The sequence below is a fragment of the Photinus pyralis genome, unplaced genomic scaffold (genome assembly GCF_008802855.1).
Source record: "Photinus pyralis isolate 1611_PpyrPB1 unplaced genomic scaffold, Ppyr1.3 Ppyr1.4_LG1, whole genome shotgun sequence".
Lineage (NCBI taxonomy): Eukaryota > Metazoa > Arthropoda > Insecta > Coleoptera > Lampyridae > Photinus > Photinus pyralis.
In genome coordinates, this window is record NW_022170249.1 from 36,572,890 (window position 1) to 36,591,920 (window position 19,031).

Sequence of the window (19,031 nt, forward strand, 5' to 3'; positions counted from 1 at the left end):
ACAGTTTTAATCACCAATACTTAATGATATAGTGTGTTTTGTCTGCAGAAAATGCCAACAAATTATAAAAGGGTGTCGAATAGAGGTTCATGGAGTCAAGCTAATTTGGATGCTGCCATAAATCTTATACAGAACCAAAATGTCAGTATCCGATCAGCTGCAAAGTCGACCGGTGTTCCCGAAAAAACATTAAGAAACAGGATGTCAAAAAACAATTTTGTAAAGCAAGCAATGGGTCCTGCTCCAATGCTTGGTTATGATGCTGAGCGGAAGTTGGTGCAACACATTAATGCGTTACAAACCCGTGGATTTGCACCTACAAGAAGAGCTGTAAGAAAAATCGCATTTAACCTTGCTGAGGCAATGGGTGTAAAACACAACTTTAATAAAGCAAAAGGAATTGCTGGTGCGGATTGGTTGAAATCTTTTATGAGAAGGAATAACAGCCTTTCGATACGCAAAGCTCAAGGATTATCCAATGCTCGAGCTGAAGGCATGAACAAGAAGGAATGCAATGAATACTTCGAGCTCTTGCTTAAAACGTTAACTGAACACGATCTCATCAACAAACCTGGTAGCATCTGGAACGTAGACGAATCGGGCTTGCAACTAAATAATGAACCCGGCATTGTTGTGGCTAAAAAAGGCACCGATGTGCACGTCAGGCAATCAACGGAAAGGGGAGAGACGGTGACAGTGGTCGCCTGCGCGAATGCCGAGGGTACCTTCCTGCCTCCTTTCTGTATTTTTAAAGGAGTAAAAAAGCAACAAGTTTGGCAAGAATCAATGCCTTCCGGAGCGGCTATCGAAATGAGAAAAGAATCAGCCTACATTGACGAAAACATCTTCATGAAGTGGTTTCGAGATCACTTCTTACCACGAAAACCAGCGGGAAAGTGTTTATTACTTCTAGATGGTCATGGCTCGCACACGAACTCGCCCGATATTTTGGAATGTGCTTCCAGTAATGATGTTGTACTATTATGCCTACCAAGCCACACCACGCAATATTTACAACCACTTGACCGATCATTTTTTAAGCCTTTAAAGGCCCACTACAGGCACGCAGCAGGCGAGTGGGGAAACGCTAATCCTGGAAAGAAACTGGAGAGGCGTCATTTCGGGGAACTGCTTGGACAAGCTTGGTCTAAATCTGCAACTGTGCGTCTAGGTGTTTCCGGATTCAGGGCGTGTGGAGTCTACCCTTTTAAACCTACCGCTATTGCCGACGACGCATTTCTTGCAACGACAGACTATGATTCCCCACCATCTGACCAGGAATCAAATTATGATGATGAAGGTCCACTCCCGTCAACCAGTTCTGACCCTTCGACTGCACCATCGACCTCTAAAGAAGTCACTACAATCATCGTGACACCTATAAAAGATAGCCCCATAGAAGATAGGTTGCCGTGTCGGGGGAAGCCAACTCCAACAAAACTCCTTCTCGAGGTTTCCCCAATTCCCACGCCCGTTTCAAAAAAACCATCTTCAAGAAAGCAGTCAGCTCAGGTGTTAACCTCGCCAGAAGTAATGGCTGACAAAACTAAGAAACGACTGGCTCTTGTTGAGAGAAAGAAAAAAACTGAAGAAAAGAAACTCACTAAAGGGGAAACAGCTGAAGAGAATAAATGAAGAAGAATGCAAATATAACAGGTCATGGAAAGAAAAAAAGATGTGCTCGAAAAGACGATAGTTCTTCATCTGAGTCTGAGGATGAGCCTGTTCTAAGTTCAAGTGAAGACGAGTCGGTACACGACAGTAATATGTGCGAGGAGTGCTACGAAAATTACAACACAACAACATCCAACGTCGATTGGATTGAGTGCATCAACTGTTCTAGATGGATGCATGAAACCTGCACATTGTATGAAACAAGATGTAACATGTGTGGCCGTGCAGAATTGAAAAAACAAACTATTAAAAATGCCAAATAAATTGTAAGTGCCTTTTATTGCAGTAAAAATCTACACGTTGACCGTTTTGTATGTTAATATCCATAAGCCATCTCTCCCTGCCCTAGTGCGGCATCTTACCCACCCAGGTGGGTGAGATGGCCAAATGCAGTTTCTTTAGTTTTCCGATTATATATAAAAAACTCTTTCAGACAACATTATCAATGTGAGATATATGGTGAAGTAACGACCAACGAGTAAGCTGGAGGTTAGATCTTTTTTTCAACTTGTGTCCATTTTTCGGGCTGAGAAGAAACGTGCGGCATCTCACCCGGTTTTACCTTAATTTGTTACATCAATAATACATTTTCATACCATTTCTATCGTAAATGTCTTATGCCACGTGGCAACATGCACATCGGTATGAATTTTTGATCGACATAAAGTCAATTACTCGAAATGTACAAATGTAGGTTTGTTTACGATGTGATTTTCATAACAAATATGTTAAAATTTCCTTTAAAAAGGTCTTTTTTACAAAAAATTGTAATGGCTCAGATGACAGTTCCCGTGACAGTTGTATAGATGGCGCCATTTGAAAAAAATACACATTCTGTATCGGCGCATGCGCAATATAACCGTTCGAAATAATACCACATATCAACCGCGAATGTTCATTTGAACGTTGCGGCAGTTCCGTCGATGTAAATATCGACGTCAATTTTCTGGGAAGTAGTGCTTTTTAGCGCCGCTTCCATTGGGGAGTATTCCCTAACGTATACCATGGCGTATTACGTTGAGGGGTGTACTTTTCTGTACAATACTTCCCTAAAAACAGCATAGTTCCTTTTCAGCTCATTCTTCGGTTAGGGGGTTTTGTTTAGGTCATTTCCGCTGGTAAGTTAGTTTCGTTTTCTCCGCTCGTTCGAGTAAAGATTGTGTTTGGATGTAGGTTAGTTAGTTAGCTTAGCTTAGGTTAGGCTAATAAATCAAACCACTGGCCGTAGTCAAACGTACAATGGCGTAAGATTAACGTCTCACTTAGAAACATGCAGAAAAATACGGTCCATTTATTAAGTTTGATCGCAAAATTCGTAATGTTTAAACGAAAGTCAACAAATTTTAGTTTGGCAGTTTAATTTTTTCAATGGGCCTAGAAGGTGGGATGGCAGCCATAAAGCGAATATGAGTGCAGATTTTTTTATCACTATACTGTATTAATTTTAAGAAGGTAGCGGTAGAAAGCATAGGGAAGCTTTGACCTTCAGTGTGATTGGTTAAAACACGAGTCAGTATTACGCTGAAACATAAACGCGTGGCGAATTTTGCAAGCTGGTAGTTTCTGTTGCCATCTAAACTGTTGAAGTGTCATTAGCTGTTAATGGCAAAGATTTATTTTTGTTGGCAGTGCTGGATATTTTTACTTTACAATAATTTGGTGCCGTTTTATATTTTTCCTGTGTGTGCTTATCTTCAAACACAGCGCCATCTGCTACCTTCTTTTAATGAATGCAGTTTTTATAGAAGTGTACAGAGAAGTGTTTTTTTATACGTTTGGGCAGAACGCGTATGCGTAAGTGAGCACGTGTTATCTATGCTAGCCACAGCAAATTTTATTACCTTTGTCGCCGTCGATATTCTTATAGTGTTCAGTTTAGCCTCTTCCATTATAATGTATTATTTTGTTGTGTGTTATAGTTATTTACTCGATTATTTATTTATATCGTTTGAGTGTGTTTGTAACTATAAATAACTATAAATTTTTCGAATCTTTACTTACCTAGGTACTTACTTTTCTTTACAAATTTTAGGTTGTGCTTTGTGTGCCTACCTACGTAGTTTTCTTCTTTTTTAATTTTAATGGAGACTTCAGTAAGTATATTTGCGTATAATAATAACATTTTAGTACTATATATAATTTCAGAGGAATGTCCGTAATTTGGGGGACAGCATTTTGGGAAGAATGCTGGTCCGATGTGCCGGGGCAGTTCCTCGAAGGTCCAAGCGTGGCAATCTTTACGCCGAGCTGTGCGTTGGAGGTCAAACGATCAAACAGTTAACTCGCAAAGTTAAATTTGGACAAACGGCGAACTCCAAGTGGAAATTTGACACCAACGCACAGCTAATCATAATGATTGGGACGAATTATGTTTTGAAGGGTAACAACGCGCAAGACATGCTACGAAAATTAAAATGGTTGGTGCGTATCTTGAGAAAACGCCACGTGAAAATGCCAATCCACATCTGTACGTTACCACCAATCATCAAAGCAAACGAAACACAAGAGCATCTTATTTAACCGGGGTATTGTAAAGTTTTATGAACATTTCGGTGAAATAAGGCTAATTGATGTTCACGCACATTTTTGTAATATTTTACATTTAGATATTTATGAACGGTAAGATGTGCGTAAAGTTAAAAACTATATTTTTTGAAAGTGTGTTTATTTGTAGGGACAAGTTACATCCTAATCTGAAAGGATTAAATATTATTTATAATCTCATTAAAGCCAAAATTCAACATTAATATCAAGTAAGTTTTTTTCTTAATAATTATCATACGTACCTTTTAACTTTTTTAAAATAAATTAACAACTTATAAGTTTAAGATCTGTAACAGAGAATAATTATGCAGGTATATATCATGTAGTTAATGTTTTTTTAAATAGGTATATCTCACGATCGGCTTCAAAACAAACATTTTTACCTGTGATAGTCCGAAAAAAAATTGTCTCCCTTTATCGGTAAAATTTTAACATTTTAATGTAGGTATATTGTTTTTTCTTAAATAAAATAATTCTAAAAATGTAGGCTCGTTGTTCTCTCATTGTCCACTCATGTATGTTTCACCTGTGTTTGGTACGCTACTAATATAGCATAAGTTAAACTTATTTTTACTTTTTATGTTTTTATTTTAGCTGGGCATTTTAACGTATTGATCAAAATAAATGCGACTTCAGAAAAATAATTTTAAATCTTTGAATCCATAATGACTACGTTCCTGAATCAACTTCATGATGGCAAACTGAAACAAGGATATTTCTAACAACATGGTGCAGCAGCCCGTATAGCAAACGCCACTCTTCAATACCTACAAAAGTTTTACGATAATCGTTTAATCAGCAAAGGTTTATTGCTTGATGCTTCCCCGTTTACCAGATTTAACCCCACTAGATTTTTTTTGTTTCTCACACTAAAATATAACATTTTTCGAAATCGGTTGCACACGCTTGAAGAACTTCAAACTGTCATCGGAAAAGAAATAATGGAACATTATATCGGCAATGTTAAAACGTGTATTTGAAAACATGTCCTGTCGATTACAAGTGTATCACGAACATGGTGGTAGACATTTTGAACAATCATTGTGGTGAAGTGCTTACTTAATTATAAACTGATTGATAAATTAATCATCTTTAATTTATTAATTGGGATTATTTTTAGTTGTGCATTTGATCTGCTACTGCTTTCAAATAAATGACATTTGGCGTGTTACCAACTTAAAAAAGAATTTATATATATATATGAACAAAATGGCGGAAATTGCGTGACCAGGCTTCTTGCGCCTCATAAAATTGACGATACTCTTCACCATGGATTTCTTCTACTAGACCAACGTAATGAAGTGTAGATTTTTCAACTAAATATTTTGTTACGGGAGAAACCGCAAGACGGACGATAGAGGGGCGACACCTCGACTAAAGACGAGGAATGGGAAGGCGGCATTGATGGAGAGTTGGCGAGGAATTGTGGCGTAGGGTGCATCTGGTTTTACTTTGAAGGCGTACATTTTGTACTATTTACATTTTATTTTGACGGCGAATAAATCTATATTTATCGTAACAATTTTACGAATTTGACTTATTTACCAGATGGTACCAAATCTGTAAGTGAAGAATCTGCTTGTTTGTCCGATGCTATACCAATTCATTGACAGTTTGCTTCAAGTTCAAGAACAGGCCAAGAATCAGCAGTCTGCAGACGAAAGTGACAGCTACAGATACAGACCCGACTATTTTACTTGTGTAAGAAATGATATTGCTGGAATTAATGACAGATTTAAGTACATGGAGGAAGAGAGTCGTTTATTTTGGCAACAACATTAGATCCGCGCAATAAATTTCGTACATTACTTCTACAATCCACAAGTACTCGAGTGAAAAGAATGTCCATTTTTTTACTTACCAATTCAGTTACAAACAGCAATATTGATGATAATGATAACGTTTCTACACAATCATAAGCCAAGACAGGAGCTTGGAACGCTTGTGATGAGCTGATTAAGGAAGCAGAAGAAGAGGTACCTGTGGTGAACCTGTCTTCTAAAGCCGGACAAGAAAACGTAGAATCTTATTTGAGATGTAGAAACATTCCAAGAACATCAGATCCCAAGAACTATAAAGCGATTTTCTGGTACCGTGCCGTTGGCCTATTTACAGTTTCCTGAGCTACAACAAAATACAAAAAAATCACATACTCCGTATTAGGTTAGGGAAGTGGCGTCGATCTCAAGAGGATCCCTCATAGTGGAAAATTTCCCCTAGGATAAGGTCGGCGTTGCTTGGTATGTGCAGTCTCTCCCCCAAATGAAGTAGTATTTAAACCCAGGCCTCAGCGATCTCTATATATGCACGCTGTTTTTGGGAGAGCGTATCACAACAGAACAGAGCGAATTTTTTAGTTTTGGCTACTTTTAAACCAAGAGGTCCCGATTCATAGAAGAGGGCTCGTATATTCCCAGTGCTAAAGTCAGGAGTTGCAGATCAGTAATTATAAGCCTATCGACATGGTGGTGGTGAAAATTAAGGGAAAAATGCACCAATTGGAGCTCGTTAAATACAATCAGCTGGAATAGCAGTGGTCCTCACCTCAATCTAAAATTTCAGTGATCCAACTAATAATAAATTATATTTACTTGAGAAATAAAGAAACTGTAATTTTTAAATATCGCAGATTTATATTAAAGCCTTACATTGTTTATTTTACTACTCCACCAATGACTACATGTATCTTGTAGATTCCTTACTGGTTTGGCGTCGGAAAGTTATTCACCTTTTGTAATTAAATTTAGAAATGAAAGAGCAACACTCGCTGAACTTCGCTTCTAAATATTCTTTGTACCACATAGAATTCACTGGAATCAAGACATTCATTATTAGTTGTGAAGGATCGTATACGTCACAGTCACCAACAGAAACAACCCACTTCACGCATCACAAATAAACCCTATCCATCTACAAAAAATCTAAGGAAATATTTTAATTAAAAAAAAAAACTAAAACGAACGTAAAGCTACAGTAATATACCTACAAATATAAAATGGAGCTCCAATACTCTTCCTTAATCAAAATGCAGTCCACAGTTTTTTCTGCAATGCAAGAAAAGGGAAATTTTAACACATGCCCATGATATATGACACCGACATTCCCTTTAACTTTAACCTACATATACGTCACGTGCTTACTGCTTAGCAACGATTCAGAAGTTTACGACGCTGGTGTGTAGTACAGTGACTTTATAAGGACAGTGGCGACAACTTATCATAATCCGCCATATTGGAGCTAAAAAATTGATTGTAAGATCAATATACCTTGTCATGTCAAATTGTGAGCGTAGAATAATAAATGTCAGTTTCATTTAAGTAAAGATTCTTGTTCAAAACGAACGGCGCAGAAATGATCGTTTAAAGCTTTGCAGAACAACCTATGGGAAAACAAATGCCTCCCAAATTCAAAATGGTATGGGTATATGGAAAACGGTATAATAAGTATGACATATGGTGCAATATCCAAAATGTACATATAAATAATCATTAAATTGTGTTTGACATTTCAGTGTCTTCTGTCACTTCTTGTCCCCTGTCGCGTGTTGCTCCTTCCAGACTTAAAAGTATTTCTTTAGTCTCTTAAATGGAAGACAAAACACGTTGATCTAGTCCACGGAGTACAAGAGATCAATATTCCATGTGCTCCAGCAAACATGAAACCAATTCAAGCGTATTTACGATCACAATTGAATTTGCTGCTAAATTTCGGATAAGCTGCTTCTCTAACCAGTTTTCTATCTAAACTCATTAGGTATTTAGGGCGTCTGAAAAAAATTTTACATCAATTACCAGTCGTAAGGTTAGGCACAGTTTTACATCTAAAAACACTAAGCGGATTACATACCTTATAATATCGTAATAAATCCAAACTATATGCGTCTTTAAAAATCGAGTTTATATAAAACTGGAGACGGAAAACGTAAAATAAAGCAAATACAAGAAGCAAAGTATAAACTAGTAACATGAAGCCGTGACAATTACAGGTGACACTGTCAAAACAGTATAATTAATAATTATAGCACGGAGTGTACCGCGTCGTTTTGAAGGTTTTCTATTGGCCAGTTTGGAATTTAGCTCCAATATGGCGACCGGAACCAACGACCAATCAAAAACGAGATACCCTGTTGTCGCCACTGTCTCTATAAAGTCACTGTAGGTCGCCATATTGGAGCTAAATTCCAAACTGGCCAATAGAAAACCTTCAAAACGACGCGGTACACTCCGTGCTATAATTATTAATTATACTGTTTTGACAGTGTCACCTGTAATTGTCACGGCTTCATGTTACTAGTTTACACTTTGCTTCTTGTATTTGCTTTATTTTACGTTTTCCGTCTCCAGTTTTATATAAACTCGATTTTTAAAGACGCATATAGTTTGGATTTATTACGATATTATAAGGTATGTAATCCGCTTAGTGTTTTTAGATGTAAAACTGTGCCTAACCTTACGACTGGTAATTGATGTAAAATTTTTTTCAGACGCCCTAAATACCTAATGAGTTTAGATAGAAAACTGGTTAGAGAAGCAGCTTATCCGAAATTTAGCAGCAAATTCAGTTGTGATCGTAAATACGCTTGAATTGGTTTCATGTTTGCTGGAGCACATGGAATATTGATCTCTTGTACTCCGTGGACTAGATCAACGTGTTTTGTCTTCCATTTAAGAGACTAAAGAAATACTTTTAAGTCTGGAAGGAGCAACACGCGACAGGGGACAAGAAGTGACAGAAGACACTGAAATGTCAAACACAATTTAATGATTATTTATATGTACATTTTGGATATTGCACCATATGTCATACTTATTATACCGTTTTCCATATACCCATACCATTTTGAATTTGGGAGGCATTTGTTTTCCCATAGGTTGTTCTTCAAAGCTTTAAACGATCATTTCTGCGCCGTTCGTTTTGAACAAGAATCTTTACTTAAATGAAACTGACATTTATTATTCTACGCTCACAATTTGACATGACAAGGTATATTGATCTTACAATCAATTTTTTAGCTCCAATATGGCGGATTATGATAAGTTGTCGCCACTGTCCTTATAAAGTCACTGTAGTGTGTAGTAATAAACGAAAAATCCTAGCTATTAAACTGACAGTGCCTAACCTAATTTCTTACTACAAGTAAAGGTATTTAGAAAAACTTTCACGAGAATCTTAAGGTTTCCTTTGGGTTTATTTTATTGAAAAAGAATCGAAGGGAAATTGTAAGCGAATTTAGATATACCTACGCAGGTCACGCGGGACGTTTCCATAGCAGCAACATGTTCGAAATAAAATCTTAATTTCTCGAGCTTTTAGGAAGGCGTATAACTTTCTAAACGAGAACACTTCTGAAACCACTTGTTACGTAGTATCTATTGTTTCCTTTTACAATTTTCTGGCTATTCCAGATTTATAATGCTGTCTTAATCTTAAACAAGGGTGCTCGAACGAAAGACTTGCAAGATTAACGGATTAAGGAAAGCAAATGGAAAAACCGGTGTTAAAAAACGATTACTCTAAAATCTTAATTTGATAAGACAAAGGTGAATAAGAAAAAAAGTTTATCGTTGCTCCACTGTTAATGTTTTATTTAGAGAATCGTAATTTAATATGTTACTAAAATTTTCTCTCTCAAAACCTTTAGTGTATGACCAACTGTATCTGATTGCAGGACAAGAAGATGTGATTATACCAATAAACTTTGAAAATTCCCTTATTGTGCATGATTTAGGTAAGCAATTTATATTTTTCAATTATTTTCTTTATTTTTCCCCTTTTCTCGGGAGGAAGAGAAACTGTCATGTTAGAAGAGTTATATTTAAACCCCAGATAATCACATTTTTGGGAAGGAATAAGCTTACTCTTTGAGTAATTGATTAAAAACCCTAAGGATTCAAATAGTATATTGCATAAGTGTGCTAAGAAGCCTATTTCGCACGAGTATTTTGCGACACGCTCGAGCGTAGCGAGCGAGTGTTGTAATAAAATCGAGTGCGTAATAGGCATTAGCACTCGAATTATGTACTATACTTTTTCTACGACTTGAATATAATTGATAAAAGATTGATAGATTACGATTGATTTGGTTCTAAATATTCGAACTTCGAACTAAAAATTAGAACGGTCAAGTGTCAAATGTCATGGTCTATTTAAAAGGAATACAAAATACAACGTAACCTCACTTATATTACATGAATGTACGCCAGCGAGCAAGAATTTTATAAATACTTTTTACTTAGATTGGAAGTGTATTGCTGGGTTTTTACATCCCTATTCCTTACTGCAATGTGAGTTTCATTTTAGCAACATAGATGCAATAGCCAATAGGATACAAGATACAAGTGTGTAACAAGTTCATTTTTTCTTTGCATCATTCCGTATTTTACATTCGGTACGCCCTGTATATAAATTTCTACTTCTATGCGTTGGATTAGTTCCGCCAGGTGGCAGGACCTTACAGCGCGATCCAAAATTGTACATGCTTTTTCTTTCCGATTCCGACTCTGATCGAACGAACAACTAAGCCGTTCTGCGTGAGAAAAGAAAAACCCGTGGGTAATCTTTGCCACCACTGTTAGTTAAAAACTTTGGCAATTCTACCCGTATTAATTGCGAGACAAGTAGTCTGCAGCATTTTACCGTTCATCGGGCTTTAACGTGAAACTTTTTTCTTCGAGTAAGTACGCTTATCTAAATAATTTCTTTTCTTATGGCGGCCATTGTAGATTACGGATATACTGGAAGATGTGTAATTGAGGAACGCTTGGTATTTAATTCCTCTTAAATTTACTTAGAGGTAACGAATTTTACATGTGTGTGTGTAGGAAGTTTTAGCTTAAACTATTTTAGGGTCCTTGTTCGATACCGAAATTCCTTGTTCGGGGGAAATATCTTGTTCGAGATCACCTGTTGATTGGGGGAACATTTTGGAGATTCATTATCAACCATAGACACCTAGGAGGTCGTGACCAACAACCTTATCTGAGATAAGAGCGGCCATTTTATGAAGACGAGGGAGAAACTCATTTAACTACATACTGTTTCGACATGATCGAGAATGCATTTTTTTTGCTTGATCGGATATTTGTGTGGCTGCGACACTCCATCAGAGACACAGACATTTTTAGAGGGGTATCGAGATTTGAGCTTACCGCAAGCTTCGTAGGTCCTTCAGACATTTATTCATAATATATTCCGAACCCTGTGGTTTGGGCCTTTTTGTTCTCTTTTGATTGCAGAGATGAATGGTGCAAACAGAGCTCTCTTTGCTGCCTCACATCTGGAATATTACATAAGGTAAGCGTTATATTCTATTTGCCTTGTTGTTACCGAACTTGCGTTGGGATATTTTCGTTACTAGTTGTGACCGGTAGTAACGTAACCATTTTGTAATTTATATGTGTGATTCATTTATTAATCTTAACGATCATTAAGGAACAGTAATTAGGGGGCAATCATTTTTGAACTGGAGTATAATTGTTGGGAATTAATTGGGTTTTTTTTATGATTTGTGCAGTGTGTAATTTCACATATATATCTATATTATTTTGCAATTTATTTGAAAGCAACCAGCAATATAGAGCCGTTTGATTTGCATTTATGGTTATTGTGCATCCTGTATCTTCCCAATTTTATGCAGGGTGAGTTGATAGTGTACATTAGAAATTGGGTGGCGCTCAACCATATCGCACGGAGATTGTCTTGCCCAGAACGAACTTTACTGCTTTGAACATTCTCTTGCTTCCATATTCAAAAACACTGAGCTTAGCTGGCCGTTTATGCGGCGGGTTTTGTTAAAAGCAGCGCCAAGCCAGACCCACTGTTATAAGTGTTGAAGTTGAAGATTACTACCTAACTAGCTCAGGTGGTGTTTGTGCTCTTTTTCATTACAGTTTTGAACGATTTCTATTGTTGCAGTTGCCAATGTATTAGGTACCTAACTATCGATAATACTAAGGCCTTCAAAACTCTGTGTCTTTTAACGAGTTTTCCCGGGAAGGAAGCATCGGACTACCCAGTATTCTAAAATGCATTATTCCGTGTTCCATGCAAGTCGTAATTGGCACCATCCATTAATTCTTCGAGTACTTATTGTAGTTTTCTAAAATACAAAATAGTAGCAACAGAGTTTGCTTAATTAACTAAACGCAGCTTCAAATCATTCTTGAGTAGCCCATTACGATTATGAAAAATAATTGGGCACGGCTAATAACAGGCTCCATTCTCATACAAATGGCAATGTTTAAACAAATTATGAGTAATTCTGTTCAAAGAAGTTTACAAAATGTGAAACATAACCTACAACAACAAAATCTGACGTTACTTCATTCATTAGGCAGGGCTGACAACCTACTAAATTAATATTTCGCGTTTGACCTTTAACCTGTTACCATTGAATTTGTAACTATCCTGTTACGTAATATACACATATACAGGGTGATTCCTATAGTACCTGCCACCGTTTGGGAGCGTATAGGGGGTGCCTAGGGGAGTATTTTGATATAGGACACTTGGGGTCGGAAATCTAAAACAAGGGCGCCAGAACCAAATTTATCTTCTGGAATTTCACGCCTGTATGTAGGCAACCCAACCGACCGACGTTTCGCGCGGAGCGATGCAGAGCGAGTTAGCGCGAGGAAGCGACATGGGAGGGAAGGAGGGAAAACGACAGTCAAAAGCAATACGTTTACAAGTGTTCAACGTGGCCACCGTTGTTCTCAATGCACTTCCTACATCTAGCCAACTATTATTATACTATTGCCATAGTGTTTATTCACTTGATACGCGTCGTTGCAGACGGGATTTCGTGGGTTTTAACAAAATTCTGATCAAGTGTCAGCCACACATCGCCGCCTGAGATCGCTCCGTGTGCACCGCCGGCCGGTTGGGTTGCCTACCTACAGGCGCGAAATTCCAGAAGGTAAATTTGGCTCTGGCACCCTTAATTTAGATTTCCGACCCCAAGTGTCCTATATCAAAATACTCCCCTACGCACCACCTACACGCTCCCAAACGGTGGCAGGTACTATAGGAATCACCCTGTATATTAAGTAACAGTTCAATTTTCATTATGCAACCGTATGATATAATGGACGATTTAGACGTGCAGTACAGGGTGACATTTTGGATATGTTTACGACATAGGAGTAGAAAAATATTTTAACTGGCCAGCATATGTACCAACCTCCCTTACAGGCGACGCCTGTCTGTGCTTCCTCGGTAGGTATTCTGGTTCTCCCTGTATCTCCGGCTGTGTTGGTGAGTTTTGTAATTTCGGTTTACAAACTGGGAAGGGTTGTAAGTGTATCGCATCTTCTGTCCGCCTCGATGTCCCTTCACCATTGCTCGGGGCAGACTCTTCGAGTTTAAATGAAACCTCTTTTTAAATTTGGAATTATCAGTAGCTGGTCCTTTTTTGGTCGGTTGTAGCGCCTTGACCGAACGCTCCATTATTTTGGAGGCTTCCACTCTCTTTTCCAAATCTGAGCCAAAGACCCACTCGCTACTAGACGAAATTTTCAAGACATCTTTGACACTTTTATCTAAATTGTAAGAGACAAGCTCCTTCCGAGATGTTGTCTCCATATTAAATATGTCGTTTAACAACCGACCAGCTTCACACAGTGGTTGAAGAAACGGTTGCTCTCCCCCCCTTTCCTGTATCCAATATTTGAGTAATTGCCGTTCCAATGCCGGTTATACTGGCTCCCAATTGCTGCTGTACTTTTGCTAGCCGGTCATCCCGTTTTATAACTGACTCTGAGACCGCTTTGACAATTACTGCATTTAGCCTAGGCGGTGATAGGAAGGAGGGATTTTTAGGAGTGGGATATTTTTTAATCAGCTTGAATTTTTCCTCATCTTCTATTCTGTTTTCAATTGAAGCACTGATTTCAGAAACAACCCAAGTCACAAATGATCAGTTTCAAGATAATAAAGAAAAACTAATTAACCTCCTAAAAATATATTTAGGAGCATTCTTCAAATTACCACGACATGCAGTAGCATAACAACTAGCAGAATATGATGAAACACGTGACTGTATGTCAAATCAAAAAAGGTCAGGAAGACTAAAGTCACATGGTCACATGGTTATTTCTGAATTAAATCAAATGTTATGAAATTTTTAAAAATTTTATTGCTAAAACCTGAAGTACAACAAACTTTTTGAAATGAAAAAAATTTAAAATTACAACTCTTTTCCTTCAGCTGTAGGCCACTTCAAAATCTCTTTCCAGAAATGTTGTGCCTCTTCATTTTGGTCAACAAACTTATGAGCTTTCTTAATGTGCCCCATTTTTTTAGCCGAAATTGGCACTTTTCCGTTGAGGATTGCGAGATCCACCGGAAAATCAGTCGACTTCACTCCTGGGAGTAACAGAGAAAAAGTATGATTGACGATTCCACCAATATAATTTTTGGCTCGAACAACGCCTCTGCCATGTTCCGCACTGAATAGGAAGTAGTGAAATTTTGAGATGTTGAAGCGTTCTTTTGCACTCCTATGTACTGATCTGGCCGAGGTTTCCACTGAAATTGCATCCTTCTTAAAGTATTTGCCCCACCAATTTCGGAAGTCTCTGATATGGGATTGGTCTACCAGGTGAACTGTGAATTTATTGGGTTTGACGGAAGACGTGACAATCATCTCAACATATTCCATTAGAGTATACACTCGGTCCGTTTTAGTCAATTTACGCTTTATCATGCCAAAATCCCTGTCAGAGGGCAAAAATGAATGTCCACGAATAGGAAAAAAAACTTCAATTTTCTGAAGCCGGCCTGAGTTGACAAGGGCTGAGTAAAAACGAAGGACAGCGTGATTTTGATTTTGCCCAGAGCAGTTATCGCAAAATAGCTGTAACTCAGTTATATTATCCCCAACGTAAGTGTTGATATACTCCAGCAGAAACGAACAAACCTCATTAGAACTTTTTCTTGCTTGACCTTCATGATACATGAACGAAGCTGCATCACCTTTTTTCACATTATGTACCCCAAATACATTAACAGTCAGCTGAGATAAGTAAAACAAATCTTGAGCCGGACATCGGGGCAACTGCAAATTTTGCATGTAGTCAAACGACAAAGCAAGCACATTGTCACGTGTACTGCAAAGCTCTTTTGCACTTCTCAAAGCATTATAAAACTTCTTGGATCTTCTTTTGTGTATCATGAGTTCTGCCGCAGCAACTCTTTTTGCCGTATCGTTCAGAGATTTATTTTTCAATTTCAGTGACAGAGTTTCACATTCATTGCACACATCTATCTGTGGCCGTCCGAACGACAAATTGAAATTCTGTTTGAAAACATTATTATAATACTCATACTTCACTGCTGAGTTCGGATTCTGTTCCAAAAACATTGAATGCATTTTCTTGACGTTCAACTCTGCATCCAGGTAGTTGTTTTCGCGAGTACCGTAATGAGTCTGTTTAACCGGGAAAGAAGAGATATGTTCCATAACTGAAATAGTTTCTGAAGGATTTAAAGCATTGCCACTTCTTTGTTTCCCCCTCATATCTTCGGGTGTCCGTCCTGCTTGCAGTAATGTCTTTTCACACGTTCATCTGATACTCCATACAAACCCACAAACGCATTCCTGCAAACCTCCCTTCTACCACTACCAACTAGAACGTTGTAAGAAAAAGAGTTGGTCCTATTTTTTGCTCCTTCTTTACGTGGACGTCTACGTTTAACTTCAGTGCAAAGTATTAAACCTTGAAGAAACACATCTTGTTCATTTTTGGTTGAAATTTGACGGAAGTTCCGAAAAATCTCTTCTTTTTCGACATCGACCAGTTTTTCAGTGCATTTATTTTTGCATTGACAGGCAGCTTGCTGTTTTGCAGGAACTAACACGTTCTTGTAGTTCATATAGGCTTCGCCTTTGACACGAGCTTGCTTGATTTTATTTCGTTTATAGGACTCATCGTTCCTTACCCGTTTTTTCGAGTTTGATTGGCCGGTGATTTCTTCAAGATCACCCATCACTTTGAAGAAATTATGTTTAAAAGCAGAATTTGAGCAGTAAAGTTGTTACTTACTTTTTTCAAGCACTTGCTCAGTACACTTGCCCTTTCAACACTCAAGTAACAATTGTTTTGCGCCACGCAAAAATAGCACTCTGGTGGCGAAATGTAGAAACTTTATTTTCTGACAAATAAGTGCATAAACCACCCAAGTCCTGGACTAAGGTTGATTCTGCACTCAGTCAATATTTCTAGACGGTGTTTTGTACGCTTAACGTATGCGAATAAGGTTGTTTCTGCGTCCAATCGATGGGTCTAGGTCTCTCATACATTACTCAATACATACCTCAGATATGGTAAAAACGTGACTTAAGGTGTTTCTGAACTCAGTGATTCAATTATGCTGGTCCAGGTTTTTGCCATGTCTTCATGAAGATCTGGGCCCCAACAAGATTTGTCTTTAGACACATTCTCTCCGAAGAGGGTTTGAGTTACTGGAGAAATCAGCTTTTCAGCATTAATATAATTGGGGTTGTTTTCCTCTGTAAGAAAGACCAAACGTACTTCAATTTACTTAGTTGAGTTAAGAACTGTGTTCAAAATTTCAAGTTTTGAAAGATTGAGGCGTAATATAAAACACCACAAAAAAAACTTGAATTCACAACCAGGTGTCCTGTATTCCTAAATAGGTTAGACCCAGTTCAGAAATGGTTCTTTCATTTTTTATAATTGTCACATTAAAATCAGTATAAACCAAAACTTGTATTCACAACCAGCTCTGCTGTATTTTTATTGACAGCAGGTGACAACATTGTATTCACAACCAGTTTGTCAATATAAGAAAGTGACCACAATAGGGCAATTATTATATGAAAGACCCCAGCCCCGGAATTCACAACCGGCGCCGCTGTATTTTAAAATACAACGAATGACATATCAACTGTGTTCACAAACAGTTTTGTCATTTATAAATAGGTAGGTATGATGTGACGATAAAGTCATGAGAAGCCAATAAACTAATTCTACTTACGGTCAGGCAAAGGCCGGTGAGGAAGAAAAACCCCATTGTTTTCGATGTCTGAGCCACTTTCAATTTCAAAAAATAAAAAGTGTACTTTTACGCACTTGTAGACATGGTATTGGTGTCATTCGATCAGAAATTAAAAATTATTGCATGTTTGTATTCTCCTTAAGGCATGAAATGTCGATAAAGGCTATTAAAATCGAAAAAACAAATTTGAGTGTACTCTTCGCCTCTTGCTCACAAGCGGCTTAAGGATTTTTCTAAATAAATCGAGAGCATTATGAAAGAGTACCGCAAATAGAAGTCCACCAAAAAAGCAACAGTACTGCAAACAGAGCGTTGCACACTGAAACACTAGCAGCATTCTCTGAGTTAGGTACGACTATTCATCTTGCTATTGCTTTAGAAAAGTTCCTTTGTAAACTTGCTCTCCTTTGTTTTTTGTTTCCAAACTCCGGTAGCGGATGTTCAATAAACAAAAGGAGCGCTCACACAAGGCATTCTACGCGCACACCCTTAATGTTGGGTTTGCAATAATGGTAGGGGAAGGTTGTCTAATGTCTATATCGGACCGGCTCCTAAATCGTACCTTTGAATTTTCTTCTGAACGGTGACTTCAGCGACATCTCGGTAATTACCTAACAAACTACTTCACCATCAACCAATTTTGCATTTAAATTGATGCCGGCTACAGGAACTTTTTACACACTGCGGTAGAGAATTATATATTTGTGGACCCAGGAACGCAGGAGAGTGCTGCGATACTTTTAATGTTGATTTAGGAAGATACAGGTTGTCTTTTGTCCTAGTGTTGTGGTTATGAATCTCTGAGTTTAAGCTGTGATTATTCTTTTTTAGCAAAGACATAGATACTAATTTGTAACGTGTGAATTTGTGTAAGATGTCATTTTTGGGGAATTATATTTTACTGTGTTGGTTTACTGTAACCTCATTCGTGGTAGGCATTCGGTTTTGTCTGCGCATGCATTTTAGACTGGAAATTCGTTCACTTCGTTGTAAGCCGTAGAAGTAACAACTGCTGTTGGTGATTACTGTCCTCGACCTCGTGTAAAATCCATTGTTCTGAATTGTTCAGTGGTCATCTACCAGTTTTATATTGATTGGAGGGATTCATACGTGAAATATCGTTAGGAGAAGTTTCTACCGACGTATATTTTTGGAGAACGTATACCGTTTCGGGATTTAAAGAGGATTAGTTTGGTCAGTAGAGTGTGGCTTTGCCCTTCGTCGTTAAGAGCTGTTTGGCTGGAGCCGTATCGTTTGCCGTATTGGGGTTATTTCCTGATTGGATTTGGTTAACATCTTCGTGGTATCGTGTTATTTCTACGTGGGATAACATTCGACTTCTGTTATTTGTGGTAATTTTGGCGTGATGAAGAATTTTATCGTTGTCAAATAAAATGTCGCCAGACGCCATCTAGTACGAATTCGCCGTATGTCAACAATTTCGCTGCCTTTGCAATACGATTTATTATCTATTTACAAATCTACGTAATTTTTAATTTGATTAACTGTAATTTGATAGTCACTAATGTAACTCTTACTTTGTGAGATTCCTTGAAATTTGGATACCTTGTTTAAATTTTTACTCCTGTTAAATCATTTACTGTTCTCGAAATCTCCGTTTCAAAGTTTTGCTTCAATTTTCTTAACTTAAAAGTTGACCTCTTGTGCCACTTCGTTAGGGTAGTTCCAAGTAATGATGTGTTGACATGGATGTAACTGGAAGCCTCGTCCACCGAGCTCGATGCATGGGAATTATATTGTTGGTAAGCTTATATGAACGTACGTTACTTTTA

General features: G+C 37.8%; 1 protein-coding gene across 1 annotated transcript; it reads left to right on the top strand.

Annotated features, from left to right (window-relative positions):
* Window positions 1-231: 231 nt before the first annotated feature.
* On the top strand, window positions 232-1,635 carry LOC116160356. Its single transcript, XM_031473548.1, has one exon. It carries the CDS (start codon window positions 232-234, stop codon window positions 1,633-1,635), a length of 1,404 nt encoding a protein of 467 aa, XP_031329408.1.
* The last annotated feature ends 17,396 nt before the right edge of the window (window positions 1,636-19,031 follow it).